Source organism: Elephas maximus, chromosome 26 (assembly GCF_024166365.1).
Source record: "Elephas maximus indicus isolate mEleMax1 chromosome 26, mEleMax1 primary haplotype, whole genome shotgun sequence".
NCBI classification, from domain to species: Eukaryota; Metazoa; Chordata; class Mammalia; order Proboscidea; family Elephantidae; genus Elephas; species Elephas maximus.
The window spans coordinates 7,538,529-7,559,226 of NC_064844.1; the positions used below are offsets into that span (position 1 = coordinate 7,538,529).

The window sequence follows — 20,698 nt, forward strand, 5'->3', positions numbered from 1 at the left end:
TCCATGAATGACCCCGACAGGTGTGATGACCCTATGTGGCCTACGCCTTCCAGCAGCGCCCGTCTTGACTGGGGTCTTCCAGTGAAGCTCTGACACCAGCTCCTGACCATCTGCAGCAGCCTGTCTTCTGCCGGTTCTCCTGCCCTACCCTCCTCCTCCTCTCAGACCTCAGCTGCATCCTCGGCTAGTGAGCGAGGGACAGCAAGCAACACCAAAGCCAGGCTTCAGAATCAGGGGTCCGTGGACCTCTGAAATCACATGCGAAGTTTTCCATCTGTACAAATTGTGTATGGAATTCTGGCATCACTGGTTAATTCCCTTTTGAGCATGGCCTCCCTGCTGTTTGGATGCTTCTTTAAGAGCAGGCTGAAATTAATCAGTTATCCCAATTGTTTTTCCTTAACATTTTGGTTAGGAGTTTGTCTGTTGAGAATGGGATGGCTTGCTTCCTATCCTGAGTAAGGCAAGGGCAAGTTATGAGACAGACAGCCTTGGGTGCATGACAGGAGGTGAGACAGACAGCCTTGGGTGTGTGAGATGAGAAACGGCCTTGGGTGCGTGTGAGGAGGTGAGACAGACGGCCTTGGATGCATGTGAGGAGGTGAGACAGATGGCCTTGGGTGCGTGTGAGGAGGTGAGACAGACGGCCTTGGATGCATGTGAGGTGAAGACAGGCACCCCTGGGTGCACGTGAAGAGGTCAGACAGCCTTTGGTGCATGTGAGGAGGTGGGACACATGGCCTTGGGTGCATGTGTGGAGGTGAGACAGACAGCCTTCGCTGCATGTGAGGAGGTGGGACAGATGGCCTTGGGTGCATGTGAGGAGGTGAGACAGACGGCCTTCGGTGCATGTGAGGAGGTGAGACAGATGGCCTTGGGTGCACGTGAGGAGGTGGGACAGACGGCCTTGGGTACATGAGAGAAGGTGGAGGAGGAGATGGTGAGGTCTCAGCTCACCTAAAGGTAACAGAACACCCAGTGCCGCTCAGCTGTGAAGCTCAGGACTGAAGCTACCTTAGGCACCATCTCCATGGAGTAACTTACTGAAAATCCATCGCTGCTTTATGTAAGAAAAATATGCAAGCGCTATGGAGTCAATATGGCCAGATGAAACGGGACAAGTATAGTCACACAAACTAACCCATGGCCCCTATGCAGAGGTCAGCAAACTAAGGCCCAATGGCCAAATCTGGCCTGTCGTCTGTTTTTGTATGGCCTGCAAGCCAAGAATAGATTTTACATTCTAAAAATACTTGGGAAGGAAAAAAAACCTAAAGGAAAATATTTGGTGACATGTGAAAATTAAACTCAAATTTGTGCTCATAAAGTAAGTTTTACCGGACATAACCAAAACCAAACCTGTTGCCATTGAGTCAATTCTGACTCATAACGACCCTATAGGGCAGGGCAGATCTGCCCCATATGGGAAGGGGCTGGTAGATTCAAATGACAGACCTTTTGGTTAGCAGCCAAGCTCTTAACCACTGTGCCACCAGGGCTCCTTGTTGGAACGTAGCCATTGACTTACGTACTGTCAAATGGCTTTTTGTGCTACCGCGGCAAAACTGAGTAGCTTCACACACTATATGGCAGGCAAGGCCCAGAACCCTTGCCATCTCTGGCCCTTTACAGAGCAAGTTTGCCAACCCGTCCCCTTCGGAGTTCAGGTGTAACAAGCTCCTTGATACGTTTTCCATAAATAAAAGATCAAACGTGGATCCATGACAGCAAAGCACCCCACATTCTGCATTCGGCTTGTTGTAGTTTTTCAAGCCGGCGCGTCGCACGTGCACAAAAATGCAAGACAGGAACCCAGGTTGCCTAGAGGATGTCTCCCGTTTGCTATTTCTGTTTGCCAGCTTCCCTACTTGGCATGCCGGCGGGAAAGGAAAAACCACAGTCAGCCACCGTGCTAGATTTAAAAGCATTTAATGACATAGCATATATTTAACAGGTAGGGCAGAAGCCGAGAGGTACGGCACAGTCGACAGTCCAGGCCTGAGCGCACCTCCCTGGCTCAGGCCCGGCCTCTGAAGTTCATTCCTTCCGATGCCATTTTGATTGTGCAGAAGGATGAAATTTGTCATTACAATAGTTACAGTGACAGAGAAATGCACACTATGTATCCAAGAGCAAGGTCATGAAGCAAATTATAACACAGTGTGGCAACGCACGAGCAAGTAACCAAGTAACCATGAGGGTAACGTTACTTTGTCCAGTAAATGCTTCAGGGTTCCACTTGTACACTTAAACCAATGATTGAAAGGGTTTATTATACATCTAGTTTTATTATACTTTGTACTAGAATTATCTCAAACATACAATATAATGTATTTCAGCAAAAAAAAAAAAAAAAAAAAAGTTGAAATTACAGATTATTTAAAACAGTATCAGTTTTCTATTCTTTCTTGTATACGGACATTCTTAACCACCGCAGTTGATGCAGAAAAGCCGCGTGTTGTGTGTTAGTAGGTGATGCCAGATACAAATGGTTTGGTCTGTGGAGTTAACACGCAGTTGTGCTATGGCTGCAGCGAGGCCATAACACATGACCTGTCTTAATAAAGGGCAGACCCATCGTGGGCACTCCTAATAGTCGAGACTCAAGGTGACCGACCACCAGAAGTTAGTGGAAGAGAACAGTGTCAGGAAACTGGTACATTTTGTCTCTGGTGAGCAAAGGAGATATTGTTTTAAGCACCGCTGCCTTGCAAACCAACACTTAGAGGCGGGTTATTTCCAACACAGCCTCACAAAATTGAGGAACAGTTTAAATATGGAAATCTATTCTATATAATTTCGTTTAAAAAAAAAAAAAAAATCTGGTCTTCCCTCTGCACCTCAAACTTTTGTATAACTTGGAGATAAAGTGTTCAGGTGTGTTCCCCCCCACCCCCAGAAATGCTCTATAAATTAAAAAAAAAATCCACCACATTGAGGGACAGTAGGCACAGAGAGTAACGTGTTGGTTCTGAGCTTGCATGCTGGAATTTCACTGACGAGGCAGGACAAGGGCAGGAGGTGGAAGGAAAGGTGTTCATTTCTTTTTGCCGAAAAGGCTGAACCGCTTCTCTTTGTCTTTCTCTTTGTCCTTCTCCCGCTTGCCGGGACTGGACTCGCTGGTGATGGTGACGACGCTGGTTGGTAAGGTCTGGGCCCGGCTGGATGCTGGCGTGCTCTGGGTGCTGGCAGACACCTCGTGTTTATCAGAAGAGATGGCAGAGGAGATGGCCTGGATCCACGTGTTCATTTCCTCCTGGACCAAAGAGAGGTACAGGTGAGGCTCAATCGGGACAGACAGGCGGGAGGCACTCATGCCCCTCCCCAGGTGCCTGCCCGAGCCTCCAGCAGTGGGAAGGCTGGGCAACGGCCAACCAGCTAACGGACGTGTCGGCTAACAAGGGGGCAAGCAGAGTAACTGTCTGGGGTGCTGCTCCAGAACAAACCTCAGCTTTACTCAGTGGCCACCAAGGTTCAACCTTCATGAGCATTCAGCTTACCACACCTGAAGGTCATCACTCTAGCAAGTGGTCCTACAAACTTAGAAGAGCTGGACAGTTGATCTCAATTTGTGGGGCATCAGGTCTCCCTCTAGAAGGTGCTTTTTCAAATGAAAGCCCAACACAGGCTGTTTTCTCATCCACCAGCCCCTCCGCCCCTCAAGATGCAGCATGACCATGACACTGTTGGGCTCCTGACCCTTCCTGGATTACCTCACGCACCTCCTCTCTGTGATAGGTGGGCACATATCCCCTGCACAGCCCACACCCACCTCCAAAGCAAGGAGACATCAAGATGACATCAACTGCCTCCCAGAGACATGAAAGCACCAAACACCTTCCACCATTGGTGACCGTGGAGACAAGATACAGAAACCACTCACCCGTCGTTTCTTGAATGAGCCACACTGTAAATAAAGCCCATTGTCCCACAAAGAGCTGCTAACCCACGGGTACTTGAGGGAAGTGAATCTTGGACACTTACGTCATCTTTGGCTTGGAAGAGGTACTCATTGCCATCGTTCAGTCTGTAATTTGAAGGAAGAAAGAAAATCACGATTTAACTTAAATTTTTTTTATTGGCAACCAATGTCGCAATTGTTTAATGTCAACAATGTAGTAATCGTTCAATGGGAAACTAACCCTGTAAACCTTCACCTAGGGCACAATTAAAAAAATTTTTTTTCTAAATCCCCCAAATCCCATGTAGGATACAAATAGGCCACAGGAACCACACCGGGTGTGCCAATCAGAGCTCTGTCTACACCACCAACCGTGTATGGGGATCGCACAGACCCAGCAATGTTCTTCTCTGTTGTAACAGGCCCATATAACATACACAGGCTGCCTGGTGCCCCAGTCCCCTGAGAGGATCAGCGGAGCCCCGAACTGGTCAACGTGTGCCTCTGCTGTGGCACAGACCACTCGGACACCTGATCACTGCTCCACGTTGAAGCCAAGAGCCTGGAGAAAGGTCCTTCTAAATCGTGTTGTCGTCAGCTGCCGCTGAGTCTATTCTGACTATTCCAACTTGCGTGCAGCGTACAACTGCTCCACAGGGTCTTCAAGACTGTGATCTTCCGGAAGCCAAACACCAGGCAAGTCTTCCGAGGCACCCGAGTGGGTCTGAACTGCCAACCTTTCACTCTAGCAATTGAGTGCTTAACCACCTGTGCCACCCAGGCACGCCTCTAACTTATAAGCCCTTCTCAAAGTCTGCTGCTGAGCTTGTACCCCTACATTTATGAAGTCCAGAATCTCTGAAAAGACATACAGAAAAAGTCTCCCCGATTTCTCTTTCTTTACGCCTGTCTCGGAATGTCAGACACTGCCCTTGTAAGACCACCACTGTGGCACCCAGACGGCACTGGGCTTGGGGGGTCACTCACTCACTCTACCGTCATCACGAGGAAGGGGGTGTTGCTGTGTAGACGAGGGAGGGGTGACCGCCCTTGCCAATGCTTGACTCTGAAGCTGCACTGAGGGAGGGCAAACAGGCAGACAGCAAGGAGTCACACTGTCTGGGCCCGGCCTTACAAAATGTGAAGGTTTCAGGTCCCATGGAGCCTGTCTGGACTGCTCTACAAGGCTTCATAAATCAACACTACCTGAAACTCTAATTTGTAGCCCGTGCCCCAGTTGAACTGGCATGAAGGGCACATACACATAACTGAAGACTGGGGCTTTTCAGATCCCAAGGCAGCAAAGCAAGTTAATTTAAACTAACATCTGAACCCCTAGAATGTTTACTTTTTATGTTCTTAAAATGTAAAATGACTTTTCTGCCCACTTCCTGGGGAGCCTGGCCCCACTCTGCAGGGAGGCGGACTTGTTCTACAGGGCAGCCATTTTAGGAAGCGAAGGTTCCAGAACCAGCGGGAACAGCCGCTGGGAGAGTTATGGGAGGCAGGGCCTGCTGGTTTCTACCCTGCTGGCCCAGGACGGCTCCTTGACCCCTCTCCAGATAAGTCATGAGCAAAAAGCAGCACCTTCTAGGTCTCAATAAGCTGAAAGGTGGGGAAACCATTTTCCTAAGCTTCCTTCCAACCATAACATGTAACTAGCTCACTTTCAGTCTTAGGAAACAGTATGGTCCAGGTTATAAAAGCAAAAGCCCCTCCCACTTCCTTCAGTTCTTAGCTGCTCTGTAACCACAGGGGAGCTGGTGACCAACCACAGGCCCGCACAGGTCCGTCGACATGTGTGCCGAGCCAGTTTTTCTCCCTTTATTGGGATTTTTTTTAAATTGCAGAGAAGAGGAACCAGCGAATTTTGGGATCTAAGACAACAGAACCAACCCCCAGGATGAAAGGGAACACATGCCTATTCTCTGCCACCCCTCACCTGAGCTTGAAGACGTGTTTCTTCTTTTTGTAATCAACAGCCACTTCGCAGATGGCTTCTTTCAAAGTCACGGGGACCTCGCTGTGGTAGGGGATTCCGGACGCAGCGGTCTTTGCATCTTTGTAGAAACCCATCTCTTGGTTATTTATGACACAGTAAACATTGTGCCATGACCTAGAAAGTAAAGAAGGGACGTCAAAGGCTCTGCACCACACACCCTTGAAGGATTAAGGATGTGATCAAGAAGAAAACGTTTCTCACATAACACGTTTAAGGAAGGACAAGCGGAGGCATTCAAGTACCAAAGCAAGAAAACTTGGGTGTGAAAAGCCCTTGCTAAATCTTGCCAAAACTAAACAACGGAATGCACTTCTTCAGGAGATGCCCGGACAGGGCAGATGGAACTACAATGGGAGGCTCTTGAGGGCTATGTCTGAATTTAGGGGAAAGCGCAGTGCCCTCTTCCAATAAATGAAGGTACTCTCAGCTCTCGTTAGAAAATATTCATTAGTGTCTGGTACTCTCTGTGTTAACCACAGGCAGGCCAGTCTCATTACTTGAAACCCTCCTATCCTTCTACAGGGGCTCTGACAGCCTTGGCTTCACTCTCTGTGGCTTGGCAACTTGACAGGGAGGCAGGCCCAAGGCCACCATTAGCCTTTATGGCAGCTTTGAATGAAGTAGAAAAAGACAGCCTTTCCCCAAGGTACAGCCAACTGCCGTAATACAGTGATTTTATTAGAACAAGACCCTTTGCTGCCACCTGCCTGTAACAGCATACAAATCCATGCTCTCCTCCCTGTGAATGCTGGCCTTTAGATGGGACTCCCTGTGCAGTGCACAACCTGCACGACTGAACGTGCTACTCTTTAAGCACACGAGCTGCGAACTCAGATGTGAGTTTCCCTTTAGCTTTGCCATTCACTAGGCTTCTACAGAGAGTGGGCTTTCTTAGCTTCTCAGAGCCTCAGTTCCCTCATCTATAAAATGGAGAGCACAAAGATAAGGTTGTCGGGAGATAATATAAAGATTGATACGAAGGTAATGTCAGGGGAAATGTTGAATATCTTAAAAAAAAAAATCCCACAAGGAATCCTTCGATGAAACCACTTCAGGCAGAAAAGACTCCCCGGCCTCAATCCAGCAAATTCCTCTTCACAATGAACTACTAAGGCCCGTTCTGGCTACTCCCGACCACACCGAGCTTTTCCTTCCCTCAGTGAAGTAGCAGCATACCGCTCCTACTCAGGAGAATGCGATGGCCCCAGAAGCAGAGGCGCTAACCACTGAGCAGACGCATGAGCACACACACCCCTTCCAAGTCCGGGACGCCGGACCTCCCACCTTCCTGCCCCAGCGTCTACACCGTTACCTGCTCGAGGCTTTCTTGTTGTGGGCCTCCCACTCATGCTTCCGATTCAGGAAACCCTCCATCTGGGCTGAGGGCGTCTCCTGGGTTCTGGCTGGTAGGGTGGCGGCGCTCTGGGCCGGGAGGGCTGTCTTGGCTTTGCGGTTGGAGGTAGGGGAGGGGATGGGGCTGGACTCCTTGGAGCTGGTCCTCTGCTCCGCAGCACCATTGACCATCTCGCCTGTGTCTGCCGTTTCTGCCATCTAGGGACAGTGGAGAGGCGGCTCAGTGAAGCCCGCGAGCCCTGCCAGCGACCACATCCACTCTAACTCGCACACGTGGCTGCGTATAAGTGCCTGGCACAGATTGAGGCAGTACAGTAAAACCATTGCGCACCCCACCAAGCCAGCCGGGCACCGGGGACATTAGAAGGTGGGAATGGATTAATACCCGCCCGTTTACGGGGAAACGAGAAAAGCGAAATGCCAGTGTGAGTTTTACTGCACTCCGCTCCTCTGATCGCTCCACGTTCTCTAACATAACTCAGGTCACTTCCTCTCACGGTCACTTAAAACAAAGGACGACAGGAACAATCACGCGTATTAAATAGGAGAGAGAGTGGACGTTATACAGCAGCCACCTTACAAACCAAGGATGCCACCAGAAGGGCTGAAGTTGAAGCGAAAGAGGCATTCACAAACAGATGGACAGACAACGCCATCAGAGCTACACAGCATTCCCCCAAAATGAGACAAGAAGAGACTTTTGGTTTCAGAAAATGCTCCCCGGCTTCCCCACCCTGCCCCCAACACATGGTCATAAACACATGCAGAAATTAGGACGACAATCATGCATTCTCATGACCCCAGTTAGACGCTGGGACGTAAGAGCTGGAAGGAAACGAGGCAGGTCAGACATCAACTCAACCACATCTGCCCAGGTTGAATCGTGAGTGGGTCGTAGTTTGTGTTAAAGGAGCTGGAAAAGCCAATCACAGTCACTCAACACCACACGGCTATTTACCCCCAAACAAAGACAGAACCAGGGCCTTCCCCATCACGCTTGGCTGGTGGAGGTGCCTTGCCGCACTGAGGCGAGGGAGCCCGGACAGCCAGGCTTCCAGTGGAGGCGTCTTCGGGAGCCGTTCCTTCCCAAGCTCACTTAAATGGCAACCCTCATGGCTTTTCGGCTTTGGAAACGCGGTAGGGTCTCCACTGATTATCACCTTCCAGCCTGTGTGCTATCAATTCTGTACCATTAACTGTGGCGGCCCATGGCTGAGGCGCCGGGCATAGGATTAGCACGTTACTAAAGCTGGGTGTGGCTGACGCTTTAGTGGGTTACAATCTGCACCCCTCATACGCAGACAGACATGGAGGTGTCAATGGCACGCTCATTAGATACCTTGCCCCGCCAACGCGGCCCAGAACCAGAATGACCCCAGATTAGGAGCAAGAGCCTCGACAGGGGTAAACGGGGGGCCGGCCACGACTGCTGGGACACTCAGATCCATCAACTCTCAGAACTGGATCTTCCACCTAAGGTCTCACCTACGTGGCTGGGCCCAACACTTGATCTTCAAGGAGACTGATTCCTTGGGCAAGGGGCTGGGGAAAACTCAGGGGCAGGGGGGGAGAGAGAGTAGTGGTTCTGCTACATCTATAATCTATACAAACTATCAAAATCAGCATCCCGGTTTAGGGAGAGGCTAGACACTGTGCAATTTAACAGTGTTTTTGATTGGAACCCTCTACCCGGGGTACAATGTGGAAAACAGATTATCAGGGCAGAAAGGCATGGGGAAGGGGAAGGTGCATGGTGATTACCTGGCCTTACAAGTGACAGCCTGTAGACATGTGCTTATGAGCAATCAAGCCAAAACAAAACAAAACAAACCCAGCCTGTTGTCATCAAGTTGATTCCAACTCATAGCGACCCTATAGGACAGAGTAGAATTGCCTCACAGCATTTCCAAGGAGCAGCTGGTGGATTTGAACTGCTGACCTCCTGGTTAGCAGCTGAGCTCTTAAACACTGCGCTAACAGGGCTCCTATAGGCAAACCAAACCCGCTGCTGTCAGGTCAATTCCGACCCTATAGGAAAGAGTAGAACTGCCCCATAGGGTTTCCAAGGAGTGGCTGGTAGATTTGAATGACTGATTTTTTGGTTAGCAGCCGAGCTCTTAACCACTGAGCCACCAGGGCTCCAATATGGGCAATAAAAAAATTAAAAAACCAAACCCACTGCCTTCGAGTTGGTTCCGTCTCATAGCGATCCTATAGGACCAAGCAGAACAGCCCCATAGGGTTTCCAAGGAGTGGCTGGTGGATGTGAACTGCCACCAGGGCTCCATATTGCAAAAGACTACTTAAATATTTCTCTCTCTCTCTTCATTTTTAAAGGGGGATGGAGGAGGGGAAATAACAACTGGAAAAAAAAACCCGTGAATCAAAAGAATGCTGAATGGATTTTAAAGTTGACCAATCTGTTCGAGTGTGAGATTTCGGGGTGCTTTTGGTGAGGAGGAAAGGGACTGTGGTCTGGAAGCCTGTGACAGGTGTGAGTCCAAGATACATGAGGTTAGTATGTACAGAAACCAGGATAAAAAAAAATTTCGTGCTGCAGGTTTGACTTGAAAACTGCTAGTGACAGCAATGACCTGGCTAGGGAGACATTTACTTCAGTGAGGCTAAAATGTATCACACACTTGGTCAGGCTTCAAGGCGGATGAAATGCCAGGGAGGCCTCTTCTGAGGGAATTTCTGCAGCAAAAATTTTTTCTTTGGAGTTAGGAGGAAAGAGAAAACCCCAAACCAGTATGCAAAGAGAATTAATGTTTATGCAAATGAACTACTAACCAAGAAAACAAGGAAAATAAAAGGAACAAAATGAATTTTAATGGACATGTGCTGGAAGCATGCTGACAACGGACACCACACCACCAGAGACAAACATCAAAAGCAAATCATAGTGCTGGAATCAAACCGTGAATACATGGGGATACAGCACCCGGCCCCCACCCCGCCCCCCACACTGCTTCCTTTTAGCGATTAGTCCAGAGTGCTTTAGTGGCTGGGTACACCTGGGAGATTTAAATCAGGATGTGAACATGAATGCAACATGACGACTAGTAGCACAAGGAACACTCTGGTTTTCAAAGTGCGTGAAGCAACGCCATTTTCAAGTTCATTAACTTGAGTCTCTGCACCATAAGCCAAACAATGAAAAAGGCTTGCCTTTTTTCCAATACAATTCAATTGCTATTAAAAATTTTCTCTGGCAATTGGTGGTTTTAAAATCTAGATAAAAGCAAGGCGTGGGAGCCAATGCCAAAAGCATCATAGCACTCCTTCTGTATCTGCTTATGTTGCTGCTGGGTTTTTTTTTTTTTGGTCTCCTGGATATAAAATTGGGTATCAGTCCTGATGATACAAAATTTGAACACACACATATATATATATGAAAATGTCACATATATACATATAGATCAATGACACATGTAATTTGGAGCCAGAAAGACACGTGAAGGCGCCCCACTGACCAAAGATGAAACAGCAAATTCTCTAGAGTAGATTTTGGTGTGTTTCAAGGCAGAGACCCAATAATGGTGCACACCACCCCCGGAACATAAGAAGCTTCTTAGCGTCTATCTATATACCCATCTACAGTCACAAGTAGATAGATATGTACATAGATATGGAAAAACAAGATGCTATATGATGTTATCCTGACAAAAGAAAGGAAAAAAAAAAAAAAAAAAAGACATGCATCATGAAATGAAAAGACAAATCAGACTTAACTCATGGAGAACATGTATCAAAACAGGTTTCTGACTCCACTAATAAGTCTAAATGTGGCAAATGATCACATGAATAAACATATCACAAGGTGTGGCTGTCACATGAATTTGGTTTCGTTTGTTTTGTTTTGATCAGTACCAGGAAATCGCCTCTTTCATCAGCATTTATCCCTAAGGAAGGGGATTTCTGTTAAACCTTTTCAACCCCTGCTGGTGGCTCTGGTAAATGCCATCCCCAAAGACTCCTTATTAGAACTCAACAAAAGGCCTTAAGGGGAAAAATAAAAAATGGATTGGGAGATCTGTCCAAGACAGAAGGTGGGGTCTGTGTCTACGGAGACACCACAATTAGTTCTGAAGCCAGGAGGCACCGAGGGCACCTAGGGACGGACCAAGGGCAACGTTCAAGTAATCAGGATGGACCAGAAATGGCTTTTGTTCCGTTTGTCTGAAAAATTTAAAACAGTTTGACACCCTGAAGTCATCGGCTGAATGGAGAGGCCTGGAAACCCGGTAGGCAGGCTTCCAGAACAGATGCTGAGAACTGCTGTCACCTGACATGTCCCCATCCTGGTGGGGACCCAGGTGGAGGCGGAGGCAGCAGTCCGCAGGCACCTTATTCCCGAGGCTGCAGCGGTATAGCCTGCTGCCAGTCAGGCCTGGAGCTCTCGATTCAGGACTTGGCAGGAAAATACAAGAGGGACTTGTTTGTAAAAAGGAACGAATGACCTGAGGGTCTCAAAACGTTTGAGACTCTTGAGTTTCCCAAATACATCTAACTTCCGCTCCCCTCTCCCGCCTTTTTTTTTTTAAGTCACCTTCAATAAATGAATACACCCTTCATGGAATGTCACACAGATGATTTTCGGTTTTAATTCTGGTGCAAGTCTCCCTCATTATGACTCAACTACTGTGGTGTAGCTACCACCTGCAACCAGGTTAATAACGTCTGTCAAGTGGACCATGGATAGCACAGTGCTGCAGCCTGTTAGTATAACTGGATGAGCCATACCTGTCCGACTCTAGTTCTCACCTTCGTTATGCTGTAATCCCATCTAATTTCAATTACTCACGTAAGGTTTTCGCTGTAAAATCTTGATAAAGTGAGAGGCTCACGACAAAATAAAACAAAAAAAATATATAAGTATGGTGCTTTAAGGCAAACTGAGCGCGTGTCAGTGAAAAGACTCAAATAAACATGAAGATTAAACGCAAACAAACATGAAACCAAGGCAGGCTACAGATTAAGTAAAAAAAAAAAAAAATAATAAAATAACAATGTGGGTGAAGTGGGAGCCAAAAGGTCAAACCGACAGGATCTGGAAAGAGTGGCTCTTGACAAATGGTGGCGGGTTTTGTAGTCCAGACTAGGGCTGTTCACTGGCTGTCCGTCTGCTATTAAAGTTTTTGTAGTTTTGGTAGGTTTGGGAGCGGTAACTAACCCGTGGAGATCCCTGTTCAGCCGGCAAACCATTCTGGGAAATTTGCTCTCCTTTGGCAGTATCCCTGTTGGGTGAGGGGGGGAAAAGAAAAAGAAGGGGGATAAGAAGGAAGGGAAGGGAACGGAAGAAGAGAAACAAGAAGGAAGGGTGGGGGAGAACAATACCAGTCAGTTTTATGACAAGCTTTCTCCCTGAAAAACCTATGCAACCCTCTTTCACCTAATTTCTCATCTTTTAAACCTGAAACTTCCAAGTGTTTCAAGCTGACACTTGAGAGAAACAAAACTCCACTCCCGTGTCTGCCTCACAGGCACCCCTCCCCTAACCCCACGAAGGCAAGTGTGTTTGTGTGGCCCTCTTATCATAGCAAAACGACGTGCCTTTCAGAAATGGAGATTAATTTCCGCTTGTTATTGTGAACACAGCCGGAATGTAACAAAAAAGCGTCACCACAAACTCACTCTCCTGAAATGTGGGTGATGCAGCCTGTTGTTTAATCACGAGAAGGTTCTCTGTGTGTGTGTGTGTGTTGCCCGTGCACATGTGTGTGCAGCTGGGAGTGCTATCTACACTCCAGTTCTGCGACTCACACAGTGACATGTGTCTGTGGGCAAGTGGATGTCCCGAGAAGTTAGTCAGGGCTGACTCTACAGACTCTAAACACCTCCAGGAAGAATTCACAGAAGGCGGTGTGGTGAGGCCTAGCACAGCCAGGCTCAGACAAGGCGCTCCACCGAGCTCACTGGTCACCGAGGTGACGTCCATGGCCCCAACTCACCACTGCTGCTGGGACTCGGCCTCCTCTGAAACCTTCGCACTCGGCTCGGGAGAAGGTGGCCGCCTCTTCCTCTCCTCTTCCTCTTGCTGTCTGCGCACTTCCAGTAACTCCAACTGAGGGGAGAGCATAGTGCCGTTCAGCAGAGCCCCCGAATGTGCCTCTCATAAGGAAAGGTTCCCTGTAAGAAGCCCAGGAAGCCCTCCTGCCTGAGTGTGCTATGCTGGGTCACTCTGGGCAAACAGAAGCGCTAACATCCTAAGCAAGATGACATTAGGATCATGGGAACTGTGGCTACAACCTACAATTACAGAAACGGAGCCATGAGGAAGAAGTCAGCTCTATTCCACTGGCTGGCAAACTCCTGTGACCTCACGTTTAACTTCTGAATTAGCCACGCAGCTCTCTGCTTTGCTGGGGTCCATGCTGACTTCCCACCTGAGCTCACACAAACCCCGCTAAGATGGAGCTGCAAGAATTCTCAAAAGGGATTAGTGTTCAGCAAAAACCCCAATGATGCATAACCCTCCCCACACACACACCGAGTCATATGATAGAAACAAAGCCATTTTATGAGCAATACGCACGCACCGAAAACATCCCATTTTAACACAAAAGCACACACAGGTACATTTTAAATACCCAGAATGGTAGAAATTGGGAAGAGACGACATTTTTGTACGTGGCAAATGAGCAGGAGTGCAAAGTCTTGGGAGGGAAAACACCACTGAGCAAGCCCTGTTCTGAGGCCTTTAGGTTGGCAGAAGAGTGTATCAGGGAAGGGGAGAACGTTTCAGCGGCCTAGAGTTGCACTACTCCCTGATGGAAATTCTAGAAAAAAAAACTTAAGGGTCTGCCCCCTTGAAACCAAAGCTTCTAGGAGATTCAGGAGAAAAAGCAGATCAGAAGAGAAAAACAAGGCCCATCATTCAATTCCTAGGCATGATCCTAAATCATAAATCCAGGTGACTGGGTGCACAGGAGGGGACTGAGGAGGTACCAGCCCTGGACCCTCCTCCCTCCCCAGGTCCTGTACCAAGAGAGCCACTAACTTCAGAAGGCCACACAGCTTTCAACCTGAGCAATGATGGATTCCCTGGTCTGAGAGGCAAACGGGAAGACGAGCCTATCGGTGAGAACCAGCAGGCAAGAGACACCAGAGCCCCAGCTACTTACTGTTGTCAGCCTTTCCAAGGCGGAAAATCTCTCGTCCCAGGTTGCCGCAGACTTTTCAAACGCCTCATGGCGCTTGATGAGTTTCTCCACCTCGTCCACGCTCTGGCCGATCTCTCGGCTGGATAGGTATGGCTCCTGTCCCAGCAGCCAGGCCTCAGCCACACTGGCGTCCCTTGAGAACTGATGGACCTCCAAAACTGCAGGGTGGCAAGAATGAGGACCAGAGAGCGTGTCAGTCATGGTGGCTTGTTTCCTGGCACTGCTGCCATCTGGTGGCAGCTGCCAGAACAATCAGTTTATAGTCTAGATCAGCTCTGTCCAATGTAAGTATAATGCGGGTCCCATGTGTGACTTTAAATTTATTAGCCACACGTTAAAAAGAAATAGGTGAAATTAATTTTAGGGATATATTTTATTTAACTCCATGTATCCAAAAATATTATTTCAATATGTAATCAGTTTAACAGCAGCCCTGGTGGCGCAATGGTTAAGTACTCGGGTGCCAACCAAAAGGTTGGGGTTCCAATCCACCAGTGGCTCCACGGGAGAAAAGACCTGGCGATCTGCTCCCATAAAGATTACTGCCTAGGAAACCCTATGGGGACAGTTCTACCCTTTCCTACAGGGTCACTATGAGTCAGAATGGACTCGACAGCACGCAACAATCTTGTATGAAAGAATTATTGATATATGTTAACTTTCTTTTTTCCTTTGAGGTCTTTGAAATCCAACCTGTATGTCCCACTGATGGTACATCTCAGTTTGGAGCAGCTACACATCAGGTGCTCAGGGCCACCTGTGGGTGGTGGCGTCATGTTGGACAGCACAGGTCTAGACATACACCTGTTTGGAGCAGCTACACTTCAGGTGCTCAGGGCCACCTGTGGGTGGTGGTGTCATGTTGGACAGCACAGGTCTAGACATACACCTGTTTGGAGCAGCCACACTTCAGGTGCTCAGGGCCCCCGGTGGGTGGTGGCGTCATGTTGGACAGCACAGGTCTAGACATACACCTGTTTGGAGCAGCTATACTTCAGGTGCTCAGGGCCACCTGTGGGTGGTGGCGTCATGTTGGACAGCACAGGTCTAGACATACGCCTGTTTGGAGCAGCTACACTTCAGGTGCTCAGGGCCCCCGGTGGGTGGTGGCGTCATGTTGGACAGTATGGGTCTAGAACCACACCCCACTCACTCAGTCTACTTCACGAACATGCCTGACAGCCCTGCAGGAGTTCAGTCCAGTTACAACCAGGGGGCACCAGTGGAGAAGGCACACGTGAACCACCCTTTCTGGGTGGCTGCTGAGCGTGTACTTTGGAGGCTGCGAGGAAGGCAAGGACGTGGGAGTGTGAGAGGAGTGGACACTACGGGCTGAGGCTCCTGCTGCGCTTCCACCTGCTTCTCCCCACGTGACGACACACAGAGCGCACCACTCCCACTGCAGTTGCGAGGCTGGTGGGAGGCCGCGCTCTGCTACTGCTGACACTCCTACATTCCATGCAGCGGTGCCTGGGGTCTCTCAGGAAACAGGTGGACTGTGGGCAGCACCAGCGCCCCCAGGAGAATGGCACCTGAAGCTGGCCGGCTGTCCCCCTTCATCACCCTGGCAGCCCTCAGCACGGCCACAGAGAGAGGATGCTACTACTATCACCTGGCAGGGAAGGCGAGATAGCATTCTCCCCAGCTCTTCAAGGCCAGGGACTGGGATCCATCGCTGCGTTCCCAGTGTACAGCCTGGTGCCTAGCTCACGGCACGTGGAACTGAACTGAAGCTGCCCTGAGGATTTCCAGCTGAAGACCAAACCTTCATCTAAAGGATGGTGAGAAGTGAGACTACTGAGGGCTCTGGGCCCAACGGGCTGAGGGGAGACTTCACTAGGTCTTATACACACCTCGGGTTCTGCTTCTAGTGAGCACTCTTGGTAACCCAGAATGGGGCTACAGTACAGGAACAGAGCCCTGAACCCCAACCGGAGCCTGGCAAAGCGTGATAACTGATGCTTGAGTCGGGCCACCTCTATTCATATCGATTATGAAAAGCTATTCGCAATATTACAGGCTCTGTATGGGCTCATGTACTCCTTTATAAAATGAGAATTAAAAACAGAGCCTGCCTCAGAAGGCCACTGTGGGGAGTACATACAGAAATACATTAAAGAAAACAGAATAATGCCTGACTCACTGCACATCCTTAACAGACACTGGCTCCTGTTTTATCATGTTATCTATCAACCTTCCCCCGAGAACAAATCTAAGGTGTTCTATAACCAGGCAACCTAATCATTCGTGAAGATTACTGGGGTGGGGGCTCCTATCTGCACTATCCTAGAAGGATGCTGAGTTCTCTCATCCCCGTGTGTTCCTCAAGAACACCCAAATCACACATGCAACACTGAGATCCATCGTGGGGTGAAAACCAAGAGCTGTGCCCCAGAGCACTTTTTAAAAATAGTATTTAGCATAAAATGGTGAAACAGGGTGTTGAAATGTGAAGCACTTAGAACTGAAATTCATTAAGGAGTAAGACGGCATTAATGAAAGCAGGATAATAAGCTCATGTGCTTGCCCTGGACAACAGGGAAGGGCAGAAAGATGAACAAGGCGTGTCCTTACTCAGTCTCAACCACTCCCATCGGTCTTCCCACTTGTCAATCATTTCTTTTCTCTTCTCCGTCAGCTGCAGTAACTTCTCCTTGATCTGTGAGAAAAGAAGAACCCCGGGACATGTAACACACTACACGAGGTCCTCCTTGGTGTTCCCTTGACGGGTCACTTCATACAAGACAGACACATTTTTCTGTAGAGACTACAGGAAGCCAGGGAACACCCAAGAGCTGTTTAGTCTATCTGTACTGGGGAAGGAGGAGAGACAGCCATGGACTGGTGAAACAGGGGCCTTCCAGGAGTCAAGAGGAAGGGGGGCACTCACAGCTGCTGTGTCGTAAGAGGCCAACAATGTAATGGCCCTCCCACCAGACTCTGGAGCTCCCTGCAGTGAACATATTCAGGAAGAGAGGGACAGCAGAGGGCAAAGCCCTGGACTCTCTGAGAGCATGTTCACTCCCTTGGAGGCAGCCACAAACTGACCTGGTCACCTCTCTATTATGAACACCCTTCAGGGACCAGCAACCATGCACCTCCAGAGTGTCAATCCATGGCACATGCAAGGGAGAGGGGTGTCAACCAGGAAGAGTGCTGACGGAGGGGCAGAGAGGGTGCCAACTGTTTCAACCGGGAGCCCTTTAAACTGTCTTCTGAGCCACCAATCACCAGCTCTAGGCCTAGAGTCTAGTGTAACTGTCTTATTCTAGACCTACAAAAAGAAGCAGGGGTTCTGATACAGCTTTATCAGTATGCCTCTCCGTGTGCACGTGTGCGCGCACACACACACACAAAGTAAAGCCATTCTACATCCTATCACCAGGTGTGTTCACCCTGTAGCCCCAGGGCAAAATGGGATCCTACCTCGTCTGATGCGTACACGTATATGCTATGCAGAAGTGTATTTCTCTGCGTGCGCGCACACACACATACACATAAAATAAAGCCGTTCTACATCCTAGCACCAGCTGCATTCATCCCATAGCCCCAGAGCAAGGTGGGACCCTACCTCCTCTGAAGCATAGTGTTTCCTTGCCAACAGGGATTTCCCAAGTTCAATGCAGGTCGTGAAACTGTCATTACGAGCGTCAATTTCAGCTTTGATACCTTGATGGTTATTCATTAATAGTTCAACAGAGGACACGTCCCTAAAATTACACAAACAATACTTCCTTTTAGGAGATACAGCATTTCCAATAAACATGCAGGTTTCAAAACATGTAACTGATGCGAAGGAAATTGTCCCACAGCCTCCAGGTCTGACTCACAGGCTGGGTCACCAGGGTGATACAGTTGAGGACCAGCCACACAACCACCCCGTTCAGAACAAGGCGCTACTTTTATTTATTTTTTTCTGGGTGCCTGAATCACTCAGAATGGTTCCCAGGGAGGTGGCCAGAAAAACCACGGGATTTCTGGTCAAACCTTCACTGTGACTGTTGTTCAGAAGGCGCAGAGGCTAAGAACAGGTGTGCCCAGTCGTACCCCACGGAGTGAGCCGCCATTTGGGCATGAAGAGACGGAGCAGGAACCAGCTTAGAAATCAACCTCAGACAGAGCTGTGAGAGCACCTCATGATCAAAACCCACTGACTGGAAAGTCTTGATCCAGGACAAACCATGACTTAAAAAAAACAACTCCCTCCCCCTCTGCTGGGAGCCTAGTTCATCTCAATTATGGCGGGAGCTGACCTAGCGGAGGTGAACTGGAGTTTATGTTACGTGTCTGCCTGTTCATCCACTAGCTTCTCTTTACTGCTTTGCGTGAAACAAAGCCAAAGGGAAGACACAAAACAAATATTGGGTATCATCCAAGACCCCATTACGGCAGACGCTGAGGGGTAAGTGACATCTTCAGCAATGGGTATGATTAGGGGTAGAGTGGTTTTTGAGCTCGAAACAAGCTAACATAGAAAAAGAACTCAGAGAAGCCACGTTCCTCCAATGACAAGGCAGAGCCAGTCATGGCTGCCTGAAGCACCTGGGCAGGTGGGCGTGGGTGAGTACGAAACGGGGCAGGTGGGAGGAGGAAGGTGGGCTGGACAGGCCCTGAAACCAGGTCCCTCGTTATAACAGAGACGACCGAAGCAGAGGTGGTTCTCCCCAAAACACCCCAACCCTGCTGTGGCCTGGAAGCACTCAGTCGAGTGTTGCTTTCAAGGCTCATGGCTCCCACTGGCAGATCCCTTTGGGCCCGTATCCTCCTGACAGGAGGCCAAGGGCATTACCGGGGCTTCTCCTGGGCTTCGATCTGCCGGATCACGTCCTCCATCCACAGCATGAGGTCACGCACCATGCTGAAGAAGCGGAATTTGTCCCCCGTGTCGACCAGCCGTACCCTGCGGCCCTCACAGGCGTCCAGCAGGGCCTTCCAGGCTTCCAGGACCTCGTTCTCCCGCTTCTGGATGTCGTCAGCCTTATCACCGGCATAAGCCGCCTGCAGACGGGCTGCGTCCTCCTGCAGCTGCCTCACCTGCAAAGCCACGGGGGAGACAAGACGGGTGAGACCGTCGCAGCCTTCTCTCCCCCACCCCCGCCCTGTCCTGCATGAACATGAGTGGGGGCACCAAGTCACAGTGTGACCAGCACCCAAGGACACTTACAATTCCACTGGGGAGATGGAGTCACAAAAACCCATGTTGACTAAAAAGACGCTGAACTACACTATGTTACGTTCTGTACGGACGATAAGAGAGATGCAGCCACAGGTATGCAGCACAGGGAGCTTAGGCAGGAGAGGTCCCCTGGAGGGTTTCGGCGGCAACAAAGATGGTACATCTGGGACATGTCCAGAAAGCACATGGCACATAACCGGAAATATTAAAAACAAAAAACCTAATCTCCTTCAAATAAAGACAGTATTTTTATCACAAATGAGAAAGAACAGAGGCGGAGCCAACACAGCACCCTAGACAGATGCACCAAGCCGCTCCTCTGCAGCAAAGACCCAAAAAACTCAGTAAAACAAGATGCAACCATCCATCCTAAAAACATGAGAAAGACAACCGCTGGGAAGAACACATCCTGAAGACGCCGTTCCACTGCTGTGACGGTGCTGCTGAGAACAACATGCCTTCCACCTGTAAAACTGCACAAGTGGGACCTTTAAAAGCAAAAATAGAACACAAACACAGCACCTAACGTTGAAAGAGCAACAGGGTGAAGCGAAGAGGTGAAGTTTCACTAGCCAAATGTCAACAAAAACTTGGTAAAACTGGAAGATGAAATTTAAGATGGGAGCTGTGATGTGGCACAGGCAGCCGACGGCGCACTTCTCCCGTCTGTATCTACGCATTTTTGGTGAGGTGTCTTTTTTGCCTGTGATGGTCACTAAAAGGCAGAAGAAAATCACCAACACGCCAATGTGAAAACTGGCATGAAGAGGAAGTTCGGTGAGGAGGAAAGGCGAGCACGTCTTAAACATGAAGAGTTGCTACATGGAAGCACTGTAGCTGTCATCTGCTAACCAGCAAAAATGCGAAAGTTGGACGCTATTGTCAGTGAGCTGATACGCGTGACAGGGTGTACACCAGGAACAGCTCCCATAGAAGGCAATGGGCAGTAAACAAAGTTACAAATGCACATATACCTTTTGATTTTAATAATCCCACTTTGGGGTATTGATCCGACAGCTATCCTCGCGTATTTAGGAAACAAAACATACGTGAGGCTGTTTGTTGCAGCACTGCCTGTAGAAGCAAAAGGCTGACAAGAG

At 49.0% G+C, this 20,698-nt stretch overlaps 1 protein-coding gene across 4 annotated transcripts in view; it reads right to left on the bottom strand.

Annotated features, from left to right (window-relative positions):
• Positions 1–1,913: 1,913 nt before the first annotated feature.
• SPTBN1 (spectrin beta, non-erythrocytic 1) overlaps positions 1,914–20,698 on the bottom strand; it is a 221,969-nt gene continuing 203,184 nt past the window's right edge. For all 4 annotated transcript variants that reach the window (XM_049870437.1, XM_049870438.1, XM_049870439.1 and 1 more), the window contains 10 exons: positions 19,212–19,456; positions 17,994–18,132; positions 16,997–17,081; positions 14,384–14,580; positions 13,211–13,323; positions 12,433–12,496; positions 7,216–7,454; positions 5,844–6,017; positions 3,985–4,027; positions 1,914–3,256 (listed from right to left, as the gene is read on the bottom strand). In XM_049870437.1, coding sequence (XP_049726394.1) covers positions 3,038–3,256; positions 3,985–4,027; positions 5,844–6,017; positions 7,216–7,454; positions 12,433–12,496; positions 13,211–13,323; positions 14,384–14,580; positions 16,997–17,081; positions 17,994–18,132; positions 19,212–19,456 — 1,518 coding nt within the window. In that variant the 3' untranslated portion in view covers positions 1,914–3,037. The remainder of the gene's footprint in view (positions 3,257–3,984; positions 4,028–5,843; positions 6,018–7,215; positions 7,455–12,432; positions 12,497–13,210; positions 13,324–14,383; positions 14,581–16,996; positions 17,082–17,993; positions 18,133–19,211; positions 19,457–20,698) is intronic.